We start from the raw sequence: 22,028 nt of genomic DNA, 5'->3' as shown, positions 1-22,028 counted from the left end.
ACAAACATGAAATTCCGATTGGAACAAGACGTGCATTGTGTCCGTAAATCTGATTTTTCTTTTTTTTTCTCGTCTAGTAATATCCACTTTATCCTCTCGTATCTGCCAAATAAATAGTTCACACTTCACATCACACGTGCAGCTGTCAAAGTGTCAAAAATTTTATAAAAACAAACTCCAGTGTCGTGCTCGCTCTTACCTTGATTTTGGATCGAGAACATCGAGTAGCTTTTGATGCCTAGCTACATGCAAATATGGCATATATCTCTAACGTCATTGCATACGTATGTACCTTTGATTGATCCATTTTGGTCAACCTCTATGAGAAAAGGAGGATCTTCTGCCATGATGGTGCGCCCTCGTCCATGGATTATTTTTTTATATGGTGTGTTTTGATTTTTAATCGTTAAACTTTGTTAGTTTTGACTAACGAAATAATAAGTTAAATTGCACGTATGTTCATAATTGTATGAAAAGTGAACTCATAGTTTCATGCTTTAAAGTGCTCTCGCACATTTTACGAGAAATTAATGGTCTAAATTAAACCTCAAAGACGTTTTAAAATTAAAATACACAGCACAGAAATCTATCTATCTATCTATTATATTATTAAATTATATTATTAAAACAGCTTTTAAAGGAGGCACCACGTTCGCCGTGGGGGCTAAAAATTCTCACATTAATCAGAGAAAAAGAAAAAAAAAGAAAAAGAAGAGTCCAAGTAGAAATACAATCTAAAAATAGCTGAAATTCGGAATTAAAATCTTACCCGTTAGATTATAGTGGGTCCAAATTATAATGGTATAGATTAATTGATATAGTTGTATACAAGATACAATTATATCTACATAAATAGAAGTTAAGAGTTGTATATATATTAAAACTAAAAGTTGTATAAAATCCAAATACACTTCTACGTATAAGGTATTAAAATCTTACCGGTTAGATTATAGTGGGTCCAAATTATAATGGTATAGATTAATTGATATAGTTGTATACAAGATACAATTATATCTACATAAATAGAAGTTAAGAGTTGTATGTATATTAAAACTAAAAATTGTATAAAATCCAAATACACTTCTACGTATAAGGTTCCTATCAGAGGCACGCAGCCTTGCGGAATTAAAATCAAACATGATATAGGATCTATATGGATGTACGGACTCAATATAAATTATTGTCTGATTTCTGTTAGCCAAAAGAAGTTCCGTATGAATTAGATTATACATGTATACTTCTATAAATCAAGCATGTATCACAACAATATTCAGGCTTTGATATGGACGGAAACAGATCAACAAATATTAGGGGGACGAAAGCTGCAGCAGCAGGTTAAGCAACGTTAAAAAAAGATTTCTGTAAAAAAAGGAAAAAAAGATTTCTGTACGGAAAAAAACAAGCGCTAAAAATTTTAGGAATTGCTAACTAGCCGCCTCCGATAAAAAAAAGTGCGAAAAACGGGTTTCCGCCTTCCGTAATAAAAGGAAAAAAATAGTGCGAACAAAATATTCTGTCCGATTCTTAAAAAAAAAAAATCCCGTCATCCGTGCCAAAAAAAACAAGCGCAAATTTTTTTTCTATCCGATTTAAAAAAAGTGCGTTCCCGTTTTTCCTTTAAAAAGGAAAAAAGTAGTGAGAAAAAAAGATTTCTGTCCGATTCTTAAAAAAAAATAGTACGTAACCGGTCCTCCTGAAAAACCTCCGTGCCAACAAGCGCGAACAAAGGTTCCCGTTTTCCTTTTGAAAAAGAAAAAAAATAGTGAGAAAAAAAGGTTAATGGAAGAAAAAGTTTTCGTGAAACATTAAAAAAAAATATCTGATTCCATAAAAACCTATGCTTTTCCAAAAATTCCTAAAAAAAAGAGGTTGATGGGGGAGAAAACGAAGAGTCCATAAAAAATCCAATACGAGATTAGTAAAAGATAGGAATAAAAAAATTAAAAAATCAAAATTAGAAAAAAGAAAAGAAAAGAAGAGTCAAGTAGAATAAAATTTAAAATTAAATATAATCAGTATTGAAATAAGAGTACAAGAACCCAATAGTAGATGAATTAAATTCGGAATAAAAAATAAAATAAAATCTAAAATCAGGCAAATGAAAAAAAGAGTTAAAGTAGGAATACAATTTTGAAACAGCTGATGAAAATAAAAAATAAAAATAACAAAAGAACACAATAAGAAAAATAAAATAAATTATGAAATTGGTGATAAAAAAGTAAAGACTATTGAAAGAAAAGACCATCTAAAATATATCACGAGATTAATTAAGTAACAGGCCTATAGAGGAGCAAAGTGGTGGCGGTTGATGGGACATCTATAAACTATTAATAAATCACCAAATAAAATCCTAATGACGATTAAAAGGAAGGACGACGGGCATGTCGTGAAGTAATCGGTCAAGGCGGTTGGCGGGACTTCTAGAAAGTAAAAAAATAAACCCCAATGAAAATCATATTTGATTTTTATAATCTCAATTACAAAAAAAAAATGAGAGACAGTGGGCGGGTCGTATAGGAGACAGTGGGCAGAGCCGCTGATGGTTGGTGGGTCTACTAGAAAGTAAAAAAATGAATTCCAACGAAAGTTATGTTCGATTTTACAATCCCAATGAGAATAAAGAGTATGCGGCGGACGGGTCGTAGAGGAGTATAGTGGCACCGTTTGACGGGATTTCTATAAATTATAAGAAAAAATGAAACCCAACAAGACAATAAACTCTAAAAAGTATAAGGTCCAATTTTTAAAGGTTTAGGCTTCTAAAAAGTAAAAAAAAAAAACCCCAATAATAATCATGTTTGATTTTATAATCTCAATGACAATAAAGAAGGGCGACAGCGGGCGAGCCGCGGAGGAGTATAGTGACAAAGTTGCTGACGTTTTGGCGGAATTCTAGAATGTAAAAAAAATAAACCTAAATGATAATTATGTTCGATTTTTAAAATAATACTCCCTTCATCCCATTTTAAATGCAGCCATAGTTTTCGGCACCTAATTTTGACCGTCTATCTTATTTGACAATTTTTTTAAAAAAAAATTAAAAACATTAGTCACGAGTAAAGTACTATTCATGTTTATCATCTCATAGAAACAAAAATACTAATTACAAAAAATTCAAATAAGACGGACGATCAAAGTTGGGCGCGAAAACTTATGGTTGCAATTAAAATGGGACAGAGGGAGTAATGACAATAAAGAAAAGATGCACTGGACGGTCATAGATGTCACGCCCAGAAATTCACGAACCAGAATTTCTAAGCTGAATGTGTATTAAACCCCTGTCCAGGACCAGCCAGGGTACACAAACGACAATTGTTGACATACAGATCCACGTCTTACAAAAATATAAAGGATTACAAATGCAGCGAAAAAGGTAAAAGCGAGCTAAGCCTGAAGACTTGACTCCTGCAGCGGGCGATTCCATTCCACAGGCAACCCTTGACGGCAGCGACGAAACCAACCTCTTCCAGACATCTCCAACTAAGAAGAACTCCAACTCTGGTGTGGGGAAAAGAGCAAGACTGAGTACTACCCACTGTACTCAGCAAGTCATACCGGAAGAGGAGGTATGATGCAAGATATATCCAAGGGAGGCTAAAGGTTCTTTTGCATAAAGCTAGCATTTAAATGCAAAAGTTGAAAGCAGTAAAACAGTTGTAGTAATTAATCCATATTAACCAATCACTGTCCAACGTTACACCACGTTGCAACAGGCCCAAACCACCACCTGAACTAACCAGTTCCAAAAGCTAACTAGGGTGAAACTAATCACGGTGAATCTGGTCGACCGCCCATAACCGCGGGCACGGCTATTCGAATAGTTTTACTCTGATCAGAGGTGTACAACTGTACCCACAAGACACAGCCCCACGACACGTTCCCGTGCGCCGACATGCCACCACGACATACCGGAAAGAGGCCATGACAGGACCCTTCGCATAACCCTCTCTAACCGATCGCACCACACCTTAGGGTTCGCCCCCGTCCCCAGCAGGCAACGGGCAGCCCCCCTTTCATGCCGCGGTGAATCCGGAAGCCGATCAACCGGACACCCCGGCCGATCCAACTCCATCACGCTCACCCTCGCCTGGGTACGTCAGCTAGAGAAAAGCTACACTACAGGCCCAGCCGTTGCCCACGCTGGCTTGTGGTAAGTACGATAAGTTCTTCCAGGGCATCCCGCGAACCGGTCCTTAATCGCCATGGGCACAACTAGCAAAACCATGCACCCACAGCCCACCATGTAGTGTATTTTAATTAACCAACACCAATGCGGTGGCACTAATCCAAAGCTATTGGCAAGAATCAAAGTCTATGCTTTAATGTGATCCCCTTTTGTGCACTAGTTGAACTAAGCATGGCTAAGCATCTCCTAAACCAACATCTAGTCATTTTAATACCCAAGTTATCAATGGCGTAAGGGAAACAACATATAGCTGAGTAATAGGACCCATCCCACATGATATTGTAAAACAATGCAATATTTAATAGAAATGCGGGACATTTGTAAATTGGGTACAATATGATCAATTGCAATGTATGACTTGCCTTGCTCTCGCACTGATGGAACCACAGCAACGTCTTCGAGAAACCACGAATCGACGAAACGGGCGAAATCTACGCGACAAACAAAGCACACAAGCAAAACATGCTATAAGACTACTGAAACAGGAAACAAAACCATTTTTAATGGATTCTATACATTTTTATGAATTTACTGAGACTTGAATGGACTTAATCGGAGCTCGGATGAATTAGTTATGATTTTTAGACGATTATCTGTGCTTTTACTATAAAAGAAAAACCCTTAATCAATTTATTGCGCAATAATTCATCCCAGAGCTGACGTCAGCACAAGGAGGGGTGGCGCCGATACGCGGGACCCGCGGGTCAGTGACTCAAGGAGAGAGAGGGGCGGCTGGCAAGCGGGCCCCACCGAGCGGCGGCTCATGGGGAGGAGGAGACGCCCGGTCGGCTCGGCTCGGCCTCAAACCGGCCGACCGGTTATGGCGAGGGCGGTGGCGCGCACGCACGGTCGCCGGCGACGGCAACCGGAGGCGCGGGAAGCGGCGGCGGATGACGGCGGCGCAAAGGCGGCGGCACACAGCCGAAGCGGCGGCTCGGCCCGGCACGGCGCTAGGAGGGAGAGGAAGGGGAAAAGAGGGGGAGGGGCGCCTCACCGCGAGTTGGCCGGCGTGGGGGGAAGACGACGGCGAACGGCGACGGCGAGCGACCGGGGAACGGCGACGATAGGCGGACGAGCTCCGAGACCTCCTAGGGAACAAGATGGGAGGGATTAGAGGGAGAGGGGTGGTTAACGGCGAGCGGATTCGCCGGTCGAAGGCGGCGGCCATGGGGGTACTCACCGGCGCGCGAGGAGAAGCAAGCTCCGGCGGCGGGATGGACCGGGGAAACGGCGGACGGGGTGGCGCACAAGCTTGCGAACCCGGCGGCGTCGACGGTGCGGTGCGGCGACGGCTCTAGCGGTGGCGGAGTGCGGCCGGAGCTTGGCGGCGAGCGGCGGATGGCGGGATGAGAGGCGCGGGAGCGATGGAGAGCTCGGGAGGGCTCGGCCGAGAAAGGAAAAAGAGAGAGGAAGGTGCGGGCGTGCTTAAATAGGAGGGGGGGCGGCGAGTCGTGGCCGGGAACGGCGCAATTTCGCCGGAGTAGTGGAGGAGGTGGAGGAGGAGAGAGAGAGAGGCGGGATTCAAATTTGAATCCTGGCCATCTCGCGGGCGCGGGGGTGAGCGGGAGTGGGGCGTGGGCGCGGGGAGGGCGGGGCGCGCGGGAGAGTGGGCGACGTGGCCCGGGGCGGCAGGGAGCGCGGGGCGGTAGGGAGGAGGGAGGCCGCCCCTCTGGCTGGAGGTTGGGGAAGGTGCTGACAGGTGGGCCCCACCTGTCAGCGCCCGAGGGAGTGAGGGGGAGGCGACCTGGACTTCGGGAGGGGGCGGGAGAGATGGGACGGTGGCCCAAAGGAGGAAAAGAGGGGGAAAAAGGAAAGATAAAAAGGAAAAAGGATTTTCCCAGGGATTTAATATTGCACTTTGCTTATTTTAATTGGTTAAAATTATTTCCAATGCTCTGAAAATTCCACTAAAAATCCTGTTAGCATATTTTGACATGTAGAATCCAAGAAAAATTCCACATGCCGATTCCGATTATTATTTGCATTTATTAATTTAGGGTTTCTCTCTTGCCTTTAAACAAATAATTTCTTCCAACCATTTATTAATTGAATTTTTGCTAGGGAAAAGAACTTCTGGGCGCGACAATAGAGGAGTATAATTGAAGCGTTTGATGGGACTTCTAAAAATTACAAAAAAGAAGCCCAACTGGACAATAAACTCTAAAAACTATAATTTTTTAATCTAATTTTTAAAGGTTTCAAGGAGAATGAATAGAAACAACGGTGGATCGAGCAAGCTAATAAAGAATAATATGACAGAAGTAAGCGGTAGCAATTGGTGTGACTTTTAAAAGCTATAAAATTATAAACACGAGGATGATAAGATTTGGTCTTTTAAAATCTTAAGACAACGAGATAACTATTTAAGAAATTTTAAGTAAAATCATGTTAAAAAAATATAATTTTATATGGGTGCTAGCCACGCAATTGCGCGGGCCACCCAGCTAGTTTCTTTAAAAAAGTTAGTATCTGTTTTCAACTACCCAAATTCTCAGATTCGTCAACTCTCCTCTCCTAATGGGAAACAATGTGCAGCGTATAATATGGTTGATCAGTTTGTCTGTGACTGTTCAAAATGCTCTGGTCGATAAACTAACATGCATGATTAATGATGTTTTCAAACAAAAAAGGGAAACATTTGAGGCTGGCCTTTGATAGGATTATTTTCTAGTTCTCATAATAACAATTTGGAACCAGGGTTCTCTTTTAGCTTCTATACTAAATTGATATGATCTAGCACTAAGAACAAAGATTAGTAGGCCAGTTGATGATCTTCAGTTACTTCTAGGAAGTTGATCCTCAGTTGTTTCCAGGTTTCCAGGAGACATGATGCATCTCTGAATAATGTTATGTGTATTACTTGATTGCATGTATAACTCTGCAGATGAAACATGGACTCCATTTCCCAAACAAAACGTAAAGAGGAATGGAAGATCCAGATATGAGCCTTACCAGATGCAGTACAGTTTGATCATAAGCATTGGCATTTGCGCAAAATAGATATGTTGCTGACGAACTTGCAAGAGCCAAATGGCAAATTGGCAAGCAATTGCTACTCCTGTGTTTTCAGTCCAGAAGCTGTCACAAAACACAAGGCACACAATTAGCTGAATATGAACTTCTGAAGTAAACAGGTAAAGGAGCATTGTTGGATCCCTTCAGTATTTCACAATCCATCGGCCTGTGAATTGTGAAATAGGCATACAGCTTATGCAGCCAACAAAATGCCAATTTCGACAAGCAATCTCCTATATCACACTCACTAGTGGGTAAATAAAACGAATCCTGAGGTATCTTTCAAGAGCACTTCATATCAGAAGGTCAAGTCCAAGCCTTATCAGTGCTTTCAAAGATTCAGATTGGGCAGGGTGCTTGAATGACCGAAAATCAATTAGTAGTTCTCTCTGTATTTTGGAACAAATTGTCTCATGGAGCTCATGAAAGCAGCATGCCATGTCAAGTTAAACAGTACAGGACCCTTAGTATTATATACTGAAAAAGGGTGAAGTTATAGATTACCATAAAGCTCAAGTGGGATTTTCAGTCCTACTGCCTGGCCAACCACAGATAGCCATGCCGGTAAGTATTGCACATGTTGATCCTTGTTTTCCACTCCTTCAAGAAGTAACTTCATACAGTCACTGGTTCCACAGGGATGCAAAGTGAACCATGGCCTACTAAAATGGGGATGCTCCTGCAGGGGGTGCAAGCACAGTTCAACTATAGACAACAAGTGTTAGGGAGTATAAAACTTTCCAACAAAAGGTACACAGAATATATCAATCAAGGGAAGTGTATAACCACTTGTACCTCCCGAGTAATAAATGTCCACTTCGATTCACCTAATAATTTAAGTGAGTGAGAAGGAAGGTCCTCTTTTATCTCATCTAGAGTTAGCAGCTGGCCACCTAAGAATAAGTTGGAGATGTCTGTCAACAGAACACTAAAGGAATGACATATTCACTTTTGTTCTGTAATATGCATACCAGCCTGATGACCCTGAAAGTATAGCACTGGAACCTTGTAAGAAAAACTATAGACAACATGGTAATCATAAATATGAACACTCTCACTAGAGCTCTGGGCCTGCAAAGAGAAGGAAATCATAAATGTTAGTATTGAACATATGAGAATTTAGAGATCAAAAGTTATTTCAGTTGTTTCTGAGTAAGTTATCAATTCAAATGACTGCGTTATGCCAGCTATTTGGTATCTTCTCTTATAGGAAAAATATTCCGAATATATGCAAATTGCAGAGGGTAAGAGAAAGTACCTAGGCACCATCAATAAGCAGGTAGCAGAAACATAAAATGAACAATGTGTACTGAAAAGTTACCCAAGCATCATCGCTGACAATGTCCGCATCATCGAAATTACTGCTATCCCCAATTTGTTCCTAGAGGAAAATTTCAAGTCAACACTAATTTGGAAGCTCATATTACTTGTAATACATGTAAGTACACGAGGACGATACTAACATGCCTTCCTCCAGGATTGCGGTATACTCCTTCGAGAGCTAGGTAGCCCTCTTCCTGCATAAAGGACAAGCAAGCATATCGGCATTCGCCATCTTTTAAGTAAAATTAATCTGAAAAAAGGAAAAAGAGAGTAATGCTCATGCATCTGATAGCACAACCTCAGATGGAACCCCCGTCTTGCCACACGGTTTCCATTGCCAATCAGGAAGAGAATCTTCTACATCAATCACCTTCCACTTCTCAATCAGGGCCTTTGCAGACGCAACGAAGTCACCGAGAGACAGAGTTCCCTCCCCAATTGAGGAGCCTCCCATCACAAAACCACCAAATCTAATGCCAGTGGCAAACACAGGATTTGATGGCTACGTATTGACAGAAAATATTGTTAGTCATGAGATTAAAAGTTGATAGCACCATGCCGCCAAAAAAAGAAAAAAACAGCACAAATTAATCTGTACAGATTTTAATTGCTTTCCAGATCCAAACCAAAGTACCAAACTAACAATACCATACGCGTACATTGCAGTAGGAGTCCAACCTGAATTTTCTATGGTGAGTTATGAATGCAAGAGTTAAAATATTGTGTTAATCTCCTAAAAAAAGAAGCCCGAACACATTGAAAAATGATCTTGATGAACAGGTCTACTAGTGCCTATTATTAAGTTCAGCTACAGTTGATTGAGTGATCGATTCAGAACAAAAAAAAATGGGGAACGGATTGGGGGATTTGAGAAGGGGATTCAATCCAGGGATTTATTACCTCGATCTTGACTACCGCCGCGGCCGGCGGCGAGTAGCCGAGCAGGGCGTGCGGAGACGGCGAGAGTTGAGGGAGGCGGCGCGCGGCGCAGAGCAAGCCGAGGGGCGGAGAGCAGTGGAGCCTGGAAGGGCACGAGCCACAGAGGCCAAAGCCGGCGTCGGCGCCGGGGGGGGGGAGCTAACGAGAGGCGGCGATGGCGAGGGGCCGCCGGCGAGCGGCGTGGCGGCGGCGGCGGCGGCGGCGGCGTCGGAGGAGGAGGAAGAGCTCGTCAGGGACTAAAACCGTTATTAGCGGTCTAAACAGGGTTCAAACTGAAAAAAGGTAAACCCGTCCAAATTATTAGCGGTCCTACTTGGGGTTCAAACTGCAAAATCCACTCTCGCTACCAATAGTAAATACTACCTGTTGGAGTAAATTAATTTATTTACAAAGACTTCTACTATAATCTCAAACTCTCTCATCTTTCACTCGGTAATAATCTAGATGTAAAATAGTTAAAGACACTAGCACTACTCTGTAAAAATCTAGAGTTTTACGAAGTGAGCATAGCTCAACTGGTTAAATTTCTTATGGTGAAACCAGCCCACCCGACTTCAAGTTACTAGTAGAATCATGAAGTTTTCTCCATATCGGTTTGATAGGCCTATAAATAGGCAACCAAGTGTATGTGTGTATGACGTATACTAGTTTACATTAAAATGAATACAAAGCTAGCTAGCAGCACACAACAACATACACCACACGAGCTCCCTTGTTTAGAAAGACACTGAGTGAAGAACTCCTCTGTTTTCCTTGCTCCCAACATATTTTACAAAATAATTAGTACCAACACTTCCTCCATCCCAATATGATCATCGTATAAGAAAACACACCAAGACCAAGGACAACACGGCCTACTTAATTCTGATATTAAATCATCATCAAATAATTAATTGTCGCTTTGAGTTGCATGCAAATAGTATCTCGCCATCTTCATTAGGTCCCGTAAGATCGATGAAAGTGCATGCAAAGTGCATTGTGGCATGCAACTCCTTGATCCAACGATATCTCCGTGTGCGCTTCGGCTAGCCGTGACCCCTGCGACATTGCCTCCCTCTCCGGGCACGGTGACCGCGACCCCGTCTCCTACTCCAGCCACAACGACCATGGTGTTGTGGTCTACTCTATCCATCATGTCCATGCGTTTTGCTCGGTGGGAGAAGAGATGTTGTGGCGCTGGTGTTAACTCTTTGGAATTACATACACGCATTAATTCCATCCATGCATGCATGCAATACAAGACGCCGTCCACGAGATTACCAACAACACCTAACTATATGCGATGATTAAAATGGTATTTTTGGTTTTTGTTAGTAGGATGATCACATTAGGATGGAGGGAGTAGAAAGAAAAAGGATAGTAGGGGTACATTAAACTAAGCTCTCACATTAAATAACTAATATTTTTTTCTGCAAAATTAACTATTTTTTTACTCACGTTAATTTAATTAAATCCAGTGGTGAGACAGTTCTCCAGTAAACCTTCAATCTGTGGTACGTCGTTTATGCAATTGTGTTGTGGTTATCTTGCAATAGTGAATCCGTGGCGATCGATTCACTACTTTCATAGAACGTTGTAGCAACCGGTTTTAGAACAACTCGATGATAAATTAATCAAGATGATGGAGATGGTTGCCCAGGTCTGGCGGTGCTTTCGCATAGGTTATATCTAAGGAGTATTTAGTAAGGTAGATTTTCATCGTCTACTTGTTGGTTTATCAGTCGATGTCGAAATTTCAATTTCAAAACTTAGACTTGATTTTGGAGTTTCTTTATCATTCAACCTATTTTTCAGCATCGGTTCTTTTGAACCGCAAAAGTAATTGACCAGGTTTATATCATTGCAGGCTATACACCCAAAAATATGCACAATAAAGAAAAACCAAAGACTAAACAATCAAAGTAAATAACACATACTACGTTAAAGGTGGCCAAATGGACTGTGCCAGCACAACCGTTTGCATATGCTATGCTGGGGCGACGCCTCATCTTGTGGGCTAGCACGATTGGTTAGGAGGAGGTGGCTACTTGTAGCAGATTCGGCGGCTGGGAGCGGCCGAAGAGGTGGAGACTAGGAAGATGACAATGCGCCGAGGGGGGGGTTGATAGCTCACCGCTTCCAACTTAAGGAAAATGAAATGGGGAAAAGAAGAGAGAGGAGGCCTAGCGAGGAGGGATGACAGTAGAGGCGCGACACAATTGATGCTAGTGATAGTGGCGGTGGTGTGAGGTCTGAGGAGGGACTCAGGAGAGGGAGGGATGGAGGGAGGAAATGGTTTTTAGGGTTTGGGTCGAATCTCAAAGCAATCAGATGATCCATAGCTTGCATGATTTTTAGGGTGTATTTCTTTACCGAATGGTGGGTAGACAACCTCATATGAAAAAAAAGGATTTGGCTCATCACTCGTAGGTGTATTTTTTTTATCGAATGGTGGGTAGACAGTCTCATATGAGAAAAGAATTTGGCTTATCACGGTGATTTAGTTTTTGCTATTATTAGAGAAAGAGATTGACGAGGGAGATCATAGATGGATAGATTGACGAGGAATGGGAAGAAACAGTGTCCTGTGGCTAAGCTAGAACGCCGTGCATTGAAGATGAACCAACAAAGCAGAAAACGGCATCGATCGGCGACGTGGCTGTTGGAGGATGATGATGCCAACGTAAGCAGAGAAATGAGATCGATATAGGGTGTGTTTAGCTGAAATTTTGGTTGAAATTGAAACGATGTAACGAAAATGTTAGAAATTTGTGTGAGTAGGAAAGTTTTGATGTGATGGAAAAGTTGAAAGTTTGAAGGAAAATTTTGTAACTAAACACGGCGATAGAGACTGAAATTTAGAGGGGATTCATTACACACCCCTCCAGTCCTTTCGTATAGATGCTTATTTTCCGTATCATCATGTAATAATTTTAAGTTCATAGTGAGGCAAACTCAAAACTACCTGTAGAACTCCATGACAGGAACTGGTCAGTATGTCCAGAAGAAATTAAACAGAACAAGAACCGTCTCTCCATACAAAGTACATAGGCAGATGCAGTGTACTCTACTGATTGATAAACAGTCTCGATCGACTGTCTTGGATGTACAGAGAATTGTTAAACTGTATGATATGCATCCATAGATGTATAATCAAAACCAAAAACGTCCTGATTGATCGCCCTCGAGATAATTCAATCAACACCAACGATTGATTTCAACAGCCGGAGTTTTGCATTGATCTCCATTAGGTCAGAGGCATTCCTCGAGCTGACAGGGGGCTCCACTCCGATGAACAGGTAAAGGGCAGCCAGCTCACCTTCGAGTGTCGAAGAAAATGGAGATCTGTACCCTGTTATTGTTCTTAATGTTTCGAGCTGTTGCCTTACGTGTTCTTCGGTGTAGAGATCCTGGTAGAAAACAAAGAATTATCATGACATCTCAATGAAGAAACATCGCAAAAGTATGGATAATACTAGACGGAAGCCAAAGTTTATTGAATTTAGTTAATTATGAATAGTGCAATAATCAGTTCCTGCCCATTACACACAATGATAGAAAACTAGTTCAGTTTAGCATTTCGAGTCGTTACTTTGCATGTGATTTTACTGCTTGACATATTTGCAAAGAATGTTCCTTCTAAGAGTTTTGCTCCCATTCAGCAGGTACCATCGGTACTGTCTGGTACCAAATCTCAGCCATTCAATCAGCGAAATCGGGCGGTAGAAAATAAGTGGTACCTCCAGGTACAAATTTGCTCATGAGGAGGTACCAGAATATTTCGAGTGGTGGAAGGGTAAATTTGTCTTTTCGCGTAGGAGTGTGAGTGTCCGGGGAGGGAAATAGGGTTTTCTACCAAATCTCAGCCATTCCTTTCTGATCCGATCCGTGGGAGGCGGCGGCGAGTTGCTTCGTGCTTTGTTGGCGGCGAGTTGCTTTGTCGGCGGCGACTTGCTTCGTGGGAGGAGGCGGTGTGGCGGCGGCTGATCCGTTTGAGGCGGCGGCGAGGTGCTCCGTGGGAAGCGAGGCGGTGGCGGCGGCTGATCTGTAGGAGGCAGCCGGCGGCAAAGTGCTTCGTGGGAGGCGAGGCGGCGGCGTCTGATCCGTTTAAGGCGGAGTGAGGAAACGAAAAAAGAGCGAAAAGGAGCGGCGCTGCGCGGAGGGAGGAAACAGAGAAAGAGCGAAAAGGAGAAAGCGAGGGCGCAACTCCTTTCTGTATTTCCCGATCGTACCCTTCTAACATGGACGGATGGATTTATCTCTGTACCTGCCGGTACAAGTTGCTGGATGGGAGCAACGCTCTCCTTCTAATCCGATCCAAAATTTGACACTACTATGTCTGCAAGTGTACTAAAGCAAAAACTTGGTTTTAGTTTTACACGTATATTCAGTACAATTCAAAGTCTTGAAACTAATAACTGTAGATTTTCCACTTGTTATGCAACATGTTGGTATATGACCTGCCATCATTGGCATACAACAAGCAGCAGTTACTAGTTTACTACTGCTAACAATAAAAATAAATTACTTCATTGAAGAATGGAAGGAGATACAATGCCTACCATGCCACTGCCGATGTTCCTATTGGACTATCAATTGTTTGTAGTTAAAACCATGAACATAAGCAGCAAGGACTGTATATTCAGTTACTATCAATTATTTGCAATTGATATTGTTACTCACAGACAAGTTTGTGTGTTCTGCCATTCATGTTTATGAGACCATTTAATTTACACTGGAACAAGTTTTTATTTTACCCAAGACACTGTAGGAGATAATCATAGTAAGCAGTTCACATGGTACCCATAATTTATCTTTCCGGTACCTTCATAGAAACTGTAAAAAAGCTCAAGATGTAATAATGTGTCAATGCCATGTTCCATTGTCCTGGAGCAAGCTATTTAGATAAATTGTAGCATATTTTGCATGTAAACAGTTCATGTTCCAACCATTTTCATCTGCCATTGTTAGTTTTTTTTTCTGGAGGGAAATGTCCTATTGCCAACTGACTCAACATGTTTGTAAGGAATCTTTTTATGAGGCCAGCCCTTGGTAACAAACAGGCAGATGTAGTGATCATACTCATATGCAATATATTTTTTCCCTCAAAAAAATATGCAATATATTTTAGAGTGACAAAAATTTTAAGTGTCATGTACAATGTGTGTTATGTCTAATTAGCTAGAACAGAAGTTTATATTAACATTCTTGATCCAAGTGATCAGTTAACTATGGAAATAATTGGAGTATATATGTATAATCGACTCACCTTGTCCCCAGAAATTACTTTTGCCTCAAACCCATCAGACTGATCATGCTCCTGACCAGGCTGGGATGTCTCATCACAAACTTCAGGGATGTCTTGTGTGCTCCCGCTGGACATTACATCCTCATAATCACCAACAGCCAATGGAGAAGCCATCAAGACAGAACTACAAACAACTCTTTGATCATGGTGTTGCACATCTTCATCCATGTTTGCATCACTTAGTTCCCTCATGGTATCATCCACCACAGCGGTTTCTTGCATCTCACCATCACATGAACTTCCCACAACTTCCTCTGACACGCGAGCGACAAGGTCACTCGTCGGTGTCGTCGCCTCGTTTTCGGGCGCTGAAATAGCAACAATCGCCACGTTCGTGTCGACCAACTCCTGCGCGACGATACCCGCATTGCTTGCCAATTGTTCCACTACCGCGGCCTCGACGACTACTGTGTCTTCGACCACTCCCTTCTCCACATTGTCTTTGTCAGTGAATATTTCAACTGGTGTTCCGGAAACACTGGAAATGGTAGACTCCTCTGCTTTATCCCCTGTGTCCAATACATGAGTATGATGATGATCTTGGCCTAATTGCTGGACAGGAATAACTCCATCTTCTTCCCTTGTCTCAACCACAGGCAATTCAGGAAATTCAGGAACATCAGTGGTCAGTGACACTGTCTCCTTGGTTGTGCCGTCCTCGATTTTTCCCCCATTTCTTGATACAGATGATTCTTGGAAGGAAACTGGTTCATCCACCGATGGCGGCGGCGATGCCAATCCGATTCCGACGCCGCCGCCGCCGCCGTCTTCCTCCTGATCTGTTGTGCTGAAATGGTAGAACGCGTCGAGGAGTTCTTGTTCGACGGCGGCGCCGTCGAGGCCGGATTCGTGGGGTGGGAGGAGGGCGGCCATGAGGCGGTGGGTGGCGGCGAGGGTGGCGAGGTAGGCGGCGAAGGGGAGGGACAGCGCGAGGCCGGCGGCGGTGAGGAGCATGACGGGCGGGACGACGACCGGAGCGGCCGTCGCGGCGGCGCCGGCGACGGCGGCCTTCCCTGCCAGCTCCCACCCGCGCCGGAGCAGCGCGCGAGGCCAGCCGCCGCCGCCGCCGACTTCTTCCGATGCCGTGGCAGCATCGGTGTCGTCAGTGACATGGTACTGGTGGGCAGCTCGCTCGCCGCCGCCGCCGCCGGTGGCGGCGACGACGTGGTCGGGATCCATGTCGGGGTGATGGTGATGCTCTCAGCTGCTCCAGGCGGCGCCGAGCGCAGAGGGGAAAAGGAAGATGATCCATGCACACGCATGTCGAACACATGGCGACGTGCATGTCGACCACGTAAGGCTGGCTTCGGACGATGAGCTGACACGTAGAGAAGATGAAAGAGAGCGCAGAGCCATGGAAACTGACCGCCGCTCTGCTTGCTGCCGCGTAGGGATACTTAAAATTAGGATCAGGTTGCTCTACCATCGAAGTATGTGCCATGTAGGTCTAGACCCATATGTCAGTAATAAATGTATTGTGCCTTTAAAAACATATGATCTTAATTCTAAAATTAGTGGGTTATTGTACATGGATTAATTCAAGGGTTACCTACTAATTTAGTTTATAAATGGCTTCACAGGTCGATTTACTCGTATATCTAGGTGTGGCAAGCCAGGTCACAACACGACCTATAAGTGGGTTCGTGGGTCGACCACTTGCATTTCTAATGTTGTGCACTAGTGCTTACCATCACCATGGATCTCCGACGTCTGTGTTGAGTAGGAGTGAAAACAGAGCGAATATGGACGGATAATGCTCTTACCGTATTCGTTTTTATATTCTTAGAAAGATACAAAAACGAATATGAATAATCCGGATACGGAAACAAATACGAATTATTGCGGATACGAATAAGGATCGAATATGGTCGGACACAAATACGAAAACGAATATTTCTCAAAATATAGAGACCACTCAAATTACTCGTAAATACAAATGCACCACATATATTTATCTAATTTAATATAAATATCATCGTTGTATGATGCAATATAGATTATACAAAGTGCATCGTGTTCAATAGGAAACACATTGAAAAGTTTAACACATATTAAGTCCAAGTTTTATTGGTAACACAGATAAGATCAACATAGTAATTAACCTAAAAGCAATTTTCAGTAGACTTGCAGTCCGATGCATGAAGGCTGCAACATCATCATTCATCCATCAAAATATCATCCTACTCCATATCATCATTATTCTCCTCTTTTTCCTACAAGAGTCGAACAATATTGTTTGTTATATTAAGAAAAATATTCATATAGGTAAAATAAGAAAATAACTCACCACTATTAATAAGAGACCTTGCCATCGGCGGTGGTGATGGCTCCTACTGTTCCACGATTTGGAGAGTCAGGAAGCACAAACAAGCAGTGGGGGGATTGAAGACCAATGCCCGGCTATGAGATCTAAGACAGCCGTCGCCACTGTCATCGTGGCCGTCGCCACTGTCATCGTCGCCACGCTGCTGCCGTCGCCCGTCGTCGAGATGCCAACTCGGCTTTCTGGTGGCTAGGGTTTAGATAGCTATAAGCACAGATGTATATACCAAGAGACAACTATGGGCTAAAATTGAATAAATGGGCCAGAGGCTGTAGAGACACTGTGTGTTACTTGGATATCCATGCATCATAATCTCCGGATATCTGTCTCCGTATTCGTGTCCGTCAGAAACTGCGATACCATATTTGTATTCGTATCCAGAGACAAATATCTGTATTCGAACTATCCGAGAAAAATCCGCTCCGAACACTATCCGTATTCGTTTTTGACCGGAGCGGACGGAAACTGTCCGCTCCGTTTTCACCCCTAGTGTCGAGGGCGGAGATACTATTATATGTTTTTTTGCAATCCATTGTCCTGTCATGTTTGTACTTACAATTCTGTCAAATGCTTGTGTTATTTCTATTTCATACTTTTTTTTTCGATTCCATGTTTCGAAGAATACCTTATTTATCGTTTCGGTGGAGTATGGAGGTTGGATTGAACTGAACTGAAATCTCCCAATGGAATCCTCCCCTACTGTTGTCATGCTTATATTGGTTCTTTTGTTTTCCTTTTGTCAATAAGGCCTGTACTTATTTTACTCTTGTTGTGATTTTATCTCTATTTTTTTTCTATTTTTGTGATTTTGCAACGTTTTTTAACTGAAGTTTTTGTTTGCCCTCATTCCGTTAAGAGGACTTAACAAGATGAAATTTGTATACATGGGCAAAATTCATGTCAAATGTTTTGTTTGCCCTTATTTTTTTAACCGAATTAGTGAAATTTCATGCTAAAATAGGAGCAAAATCCTTGTCAAAACGCTTAATGTCAAGAGGGGTAAAATCACAAAGTCCTGAGAAAAGTAGCGCAATCTAATAAGGGCATATTTGAATTTAACACTATTACAAAGTCCTCAACATATTTTTCTGATACGTATATCACACTTTCAGGAATATATCATTGATATCATACAAAGATATTATCAATTTTCATGTGTGAATCATGAGAATCATAATACATCATGGAGTATCATATATTCAAGAAAAATCTCCAAGAGTTTCAAATGAAATAAGAGTTATCCATTTTCATGCGTGATTAATGACAATCATCGTATATCACGTAGTATTAGATATTCAAGAAAAATCTTGGAGAGTTTCAACTGAAATAGGAATTATTAATTTTCATGTGCGAACCATGAGAATCATTGTATATCAGGGAGTATCAGATATTCGAGAAAATTCTCTGAGAGTTCAAATGAAATAGGAATTATCAATTTTTATGTGCGAATCATGAGAATCATTGTATATCAGGAAGTATCAGACATTTGAGAAAAATCTTGGAGAGTTTTAAATGAAATAGGAAATGATAAAATAAGATTTATAAAAAAAATATAAAAATACCAATACAATCTTACGGTCTTCCTCTAAAAAGTGTATTCAGTTGGGCTGTACTGTACGTCTTGACCATCTGCAGAATCTTTTCTTCAAAATATGACAAATAAAATTATACGGCAGCAAGCCACAAGTCGATCGCATATATATATATATATATATATATATATATATATATATATATATATATATATATATATATATATATATATATATATATATATATATATATATATATATACATACATACATATATATATATATATATATACATACATATATATATATACATATATACATATATATATATATACATATATACATATATATATATATACATATATATATATATATATATATAAATATATATATATATATATATATATATATATAACTAAGGCATAATCATAATCTGATATGACATCTAATCTTTATTTTTTGCGAGGGAATTTGGAGGTTGGGTTGGAATCCCCTACGAAATCCGGCCGCCGCCTCTGACCTTACGTATAATTTTTCTTTCCTGTTTCTCCCTTGTGGTTTTTGATTAGTTAATTAATCAATTTGAGATGGCATGCTGATACCATGAAATTGACAGATAAATTTAATAATTAACATATGAGACAAATAAATTAAGATGAGGATAGGAACATCAAACAAGAACCGGCCAAAGTCCCTCAAGTTCAATTTTGGGGCACACATCAACTACTTTCATGCTCTCCAGTCATCATCATCAGAAAAAAAAAAGATGCGACAGCTTAGACCTCAGTGCAAACTACAAACATATTAAATAGAAAAATCAAAAAACACTGCAATCCTATTTTTAAACTGATCATAAATTCCACTCAAATCAACAGCATTTGAACCCGGCGTGTGCGACGTGTGGACTTCTGCAACCCTCTCAACCAACTCACTGTACAGTGGGCCCCACCTAAAGTCGCCCAGCCGGCGACACTGCAGGTAGGCCCAGACGACCGGTCAAAGAGACGCAAACCCACCAAACCCCCCGCCGCATTTGACCGCCCTTCTCCGAAGAAGCTTTCTCCACAATTCCTCCCGCCAAATTTAATTTCTAGAAAAAGAAAGAAAATATTTGCCTCTCTTGACCCGATCGTCTCCTCTCCTACCCCGCGCTCGCCAATGGCGATCGATCGAGCTCCGCTCCGTCCTTCTCAGTCAGCGCCCATGACCTGACCTGACCCGATCACCCATGGAGATATATAGGTGTGTGCACACACGCCAGCAGCTCTGACCAGCTCGAGCTCTAGCTCCAACTCCAAGCTCGTCTTCTAGCTCCGGCCATGGCGCGCGGCGAGTGACGCGGCGCGGCGTGTTCGTGCGTGCATCCCGGCCTGCTCTTGCGCTTTGACTTTTTGTAGAGTTTTCTGTCACTCTCGTCTGAATCAAGAAGGTTTGATCAGATCGTGATTTGATCTCTCCGATGGAGGAGATCGCCGGAGGGGCCGGGAGCAGCGAGGGGCGCCGCCGTCCGCGTCACCGCGGCGAGGCGAAGGCCAGCGCCGTCCCTGCTTGCTACCACCGGCCGTCGGCTGGGTCCTGCCACCACGCCTGCAAGTACGGCGGCGCGCACGCCTTCGAGGAGCGGGAGTCTCGCCGGCCGGCGGCGGCCCAGCCGAGGCCCCGGAAGACGCCGCCGCCACCGCCGCTCGCGGCGGCGACGGCGATGGCTAAGCTGCGGTCGGCGTCGTCGCGGAGACGGGTCGGGGATCTCACCAAGCCCGTGAAGGCCGGGAAGAAAGCGGCGGCCACCGCCGTTGACGACACGGGGAAGAAGGGCGACGCCGGCGTGGTGGTGTGGAAGGACATCGTGGCGTACGAGTCAACCCCACTGCCGCCGGAGAAGACCACCATCGCCGCCGGCGGCGGCGACGCCAGGAAGAAGAAGGATGTGAGTGTGACCAAGGGGAAGAAACCAATCAAATCATCTCCACATGGTAAGAGCAAGATCGTCGCTGAATCAACCGATGACGTCATCGATGGACCATCATCGAAGAAGAAGCTGGTCAAATCCGTCGGGTCGAAGCTAACCGGCAAGCCGCCTCCATCGCCGGAGCTCAAAGCCGGCGAGAAATCGACTCCACCTTCTTCTCACAAGAGCAAGAAGAAGATGACCACGACCAGGACGAACAGCTTGAAGCCTCCCAAACCGAAGAGAAATCTCGTCGAAATTAGCCAACAAATTTCTCACCAATCATCATCATCATCAGCAGCAAATGATATCAAAGAAGAGAAGCCACACAACCCTCCTTGCCAAGAAGAGAAGAAATCCGGCATGGCGCCGCCGCCGTCGCCGCCGCCGCGACCGTCGCACCGGCGAGCGAGGAGCATGAGCATCACCGGCAGCGCCAAATCAGTCCGCTTCCCGTTCACGCGGCAGGCGAGCAGGTCCACCACCACCACCACCACCACCGCCTTCAAGGTCATCCGCTCCAGGAGCAGCCGCGCCGCCGCGACGGCGGCGCCACCAGAAGACGCGCCGGCGACGACACGGCTCAGATTCTTCAGGAGGGGCGACGCCGGCGGCAGCAGCAGCGGCGGTGGCGGCGGCAGCGGATTTCATCTCAGGATGAGGAGCCTCAGGAGGCGAGGCAGCATCGGCGGGACGGCGGCGGCGGGCGGCGGCGGGGGGTTCGTGGTGCCGGCGGTGGCGCTCCGGCACCAGAAGACGCTGGAGAAGAAGCGGAGCCGGCGGCTGTACAACAGCGTGATCGAGGAGACCGCCGGGAAGCTCGCCATTGCCAGGAAGAGCAAGGTGAAGGCGCTCGTCGGCGCCTTCGAATCGCTCATCTCCAAGATTGGAAAGTAGTAGCAGACTAGCAGTAGTACAAGCTGAAGAAATTTCTCAATTTCATGTGGAGGATTTGCTGTTCTTGGTAATTGCGATGATGATTCAGTGAACTGTTGGTGCAAGCTCAAGAAAAATTTCATGGAGAATTTGCTGTTCTTGGCAACTGTGCTGATTGATGAGTAGTGCTTTGTTTGGTTGTGTAGATATAACTCTGATGGAATTCTGTATAATTTGGTGAGTTTTTCACTATGTGAATCATGCACAATTATGTTTGGAGCTGTAACTTGAGTATTGGGCATACTGTTTCTTGTGCCTGAAAATTGATTGGGAAGTAGTAGTAGCTCAAGGCTAATAGGAGCTCAAGAAATTTTCATGGAGAATTTGCCCTCCTTGGCAAGAGTGATGATGCTCCAGTGATGATTGATGAATGTTTGTTTGGTTTTGTAGATAGATATAGCCCTGATGGAATTTGTATAATTTGGTCTCGTTCTTCACTTTGTGAATCATGCACAATCATGTAGGGAGCTTCAGTGATACTTCAGTGAAATTAGTTTTCTTGTGCCTGAAATTGAATTCCAGGTCAGTGTTTCTGAATT

General features: G+C 43.3%; 3 protein-coding genes across 9 annotated transcripts; 1 reads left to right on the top strand and 2 right to left on the bottom strand.

The window, feature by feature from the left end:
• Window positions 1–3,183: 3,183 nt before the first annotated feature.
• LOC9267420 (ubiquitin-like-conjugating enzyme ATG10) lies at window positions 3,184–9,732 on the bottom strand. Of its 7 annotated transcripts, none has more exons than XM_066306305.1 (10): window positions 9,425–9,732; window positions 8,823–9,026; window positions 8,665–8,718; window positions 8,523–8,582; window positions 8,173–8,272; window positions 7,997–8,094; window positions 7,706–7,906; window positions 7,139–7,264; window positions 4,549–4,617; window positions 3,184–3,498 (listed from the first exon to the last, which is right to left on the bottom strand). In XM_066306305.1, the coding sequence occupies exons 2-7, from the start codon at window positions 8,976–8,978 to the stop codon at window positions 7,817–7,819; spliced, it is 558 nt and encodes a 185-aa protein (XP_066162402.1). In that variant the 5' UTR covers window positions 8,979–9,026; window positions 9,425–9,732; the 3' UTR covers window positions 3,184–3,498; window positions 4,549–4,617; window positions 7,139–7,264; window positions 7,706–7,816. The 7 variants fall into 7 exon arrangements, with proteins under 7 accessions (XP_066162402.1, XP_066162400.1, XP_066162403.1 ...); XM_066306303.1 differs by having other exon boundaries at window positions 7,706–7,880; XM_066306306.1 differs by lacking the exon at window positions 4,549–4,617.
• A 2,688-nt stretch (window positions 9,733–12,420) lies between these two features.
• Window positions 12,421–15,961, bottom strand: LOC4352296 (uncharacterized). Its single transcript, XM_015763459.3, has 2 exons — window positions 14,712–15,961; window positions 12,421–12,852 (listed from the first exon to the last, which is right to left on the bottom strand). The coding sequence occupies exons 1-2, from the start codon at window positions 15,927–15,929 to the stop codon at window positions 12,637–12,639; spliced, it is 1,434 nt and encodes a 477-aa protein (XP_015618945.1). The 5' UTR covers window positions 15,930–15,961; the 3' UTR covers window positions 12,421–12,636.
• A 3,912-nt stretch (window positions 15,962–19,873) lies between these two features.
• LOC4352294 (uncharacterized) lies at window positions 19,874–21,829 on the top strand. Its single transcript, XM_015764812.3, has 2 exons — window positions 19,874–19,959; window positions 20,045–21,829. The coding sequence occupies exon 2, from the start codon at window positions 20,065–20,067 to the stop codon at window positions 21,448–21,450; it is 1,386 nt and encodes a 461-aa protein (XP_015620298.1). The 5' UTR covers window positions 19,874–19,959; window positions 20,045–20,064; the 3' UTR covers window positions 21,451–21,829.
• Window positions 21,830–22,028: the final 199 nt, after the last annotated feature.

Source organism: Oryza sativa, chromosome 12, assembly GCF_034140825.1.
Source record: "Oryza sativa Japonica Group chromosome 12, ASM3414082v1".
NCBI lineage: Eukaryota > Viridiplantae > Streptophyta > Magnoliopsida > Poales > Poaceae > Oryza > Oryza sativa.
Note: the sequence above shows the minus strand (reverse complement) of the source record. Positions and strands in the feature narration are given on the sequence as shown.